At 67.2% G+C, this 857-nt stretch overlaps 1 protein-coding gene across 1 annotated transcript in view; it reads left to right on the top strand.

The window, feature by feature from the left end:
- Window positions 1-646, top strand: part of BYSL (bystin-like) — a 4,681-nt gene extending 4,035 nt beyond the window's left edge. The window contains 1 exon segment of the mRNA XM_009327452.1: window positions 5-646. Within this exon segment, the coding sequence (XP_009325727.1) occupies window positions 5-317 (313 nt within the window). The 3' untranslated portion in view covers window positions 318-646.
- Window positions 647-857: the final 211 nt, after the last annotated feature.

The raw sequence follows: 857 nt of genomic DNA, 5'->3' as shown, positions 1-857 counted from the left end.
CCAGCGGCGCCAACAGCATCTTCCTCCGGCTGCTCATCGACAAGAAGTACGCCCTGCCCTTCCGCGTGGTGGATGCCCTCGTCTTCCACTTCCTGGCCTTCCGCACGGACCAGCGGGTCCTGCCCGTGCTGTGGCACCAGAGCTTCCTGGCCTTCGCCCAGCGCTACAAGGAGGACCTCTCCTCGGAGCAGAAGGAGGCTTTGCTCGAGCTGCTCAAGTTCCACAGCCATCCGCAGATCTCACCGGAGATCCGGAGGGAGCTGGCGAACTCCAAGACGCGGGATGTGGAGGGGCAGCAGCCCGTGGCCATGGAGTGAGCAGGGAGAGGCAGGGAAAAGCAGCAGCCCGCCCTGCTCCTGGGAACGCTGCTGGATGCAGTTGGGAGCCCGGTGCGTGAGCAAAGCCCTGTGAGAGCATCCATCCTGGGATCCCGCTGCTCCGAGCGGGCGCCGGGCGCAGGCTGTGGCCGTAGAGCTGGACCGTGCTCCCTGCGCTGCTCGTCACGGGGCAGGGCAGCCCCTGTCCCACCGGGGAACCCGGTGCCGCCAGCACCCGGGGGAGGGTCTGGCCTGTTCCTGTATTGGAAAATAAAACCCAAGCCGTGTCTGTCAGTCAGGGGCGGTTTTGCCCCACCGCTGCACCTCTCCGGGGTCGCATCCCTGCGCCGTCCTGCTCGTGTCCCCGCCCCACCTTGTCCTGTCCCCAGCAGGTGGCAGAGCAAAGCCACCGGCCCCGGGGTTCCCGCAGATCAAGTCTGTGCTGCCGGTGCTGTGTCCCCCCCTGCAACCGCGAAGGGAGAAGGGACCCCTGTGCAACCCCTCTTCCCTCCCTGCGCTCTGCCCTGAGCAGCCCCTGCG

Source organism: Pygoscelis adeliae, unplaced genomic scaffold (genome assembly GCF_000699105.1).
Source record: "Pygoscelis adeliae isolate BGI_AS28 unplaced genomic scaffold, ASM69910v1 Scaffold197, whole genome shotgun sequence".
In the NCBI taxonomy this organism is placed as follows: Eukaryota; Metazoa; Chordata; class Aves; order Sphenisciformes; family Spheniscidae; genus Pygoscelis; species Pygoscelis adeliae.
This window is presented reverse-complemented; position numbering and strand designations above follow the sequence as displayed.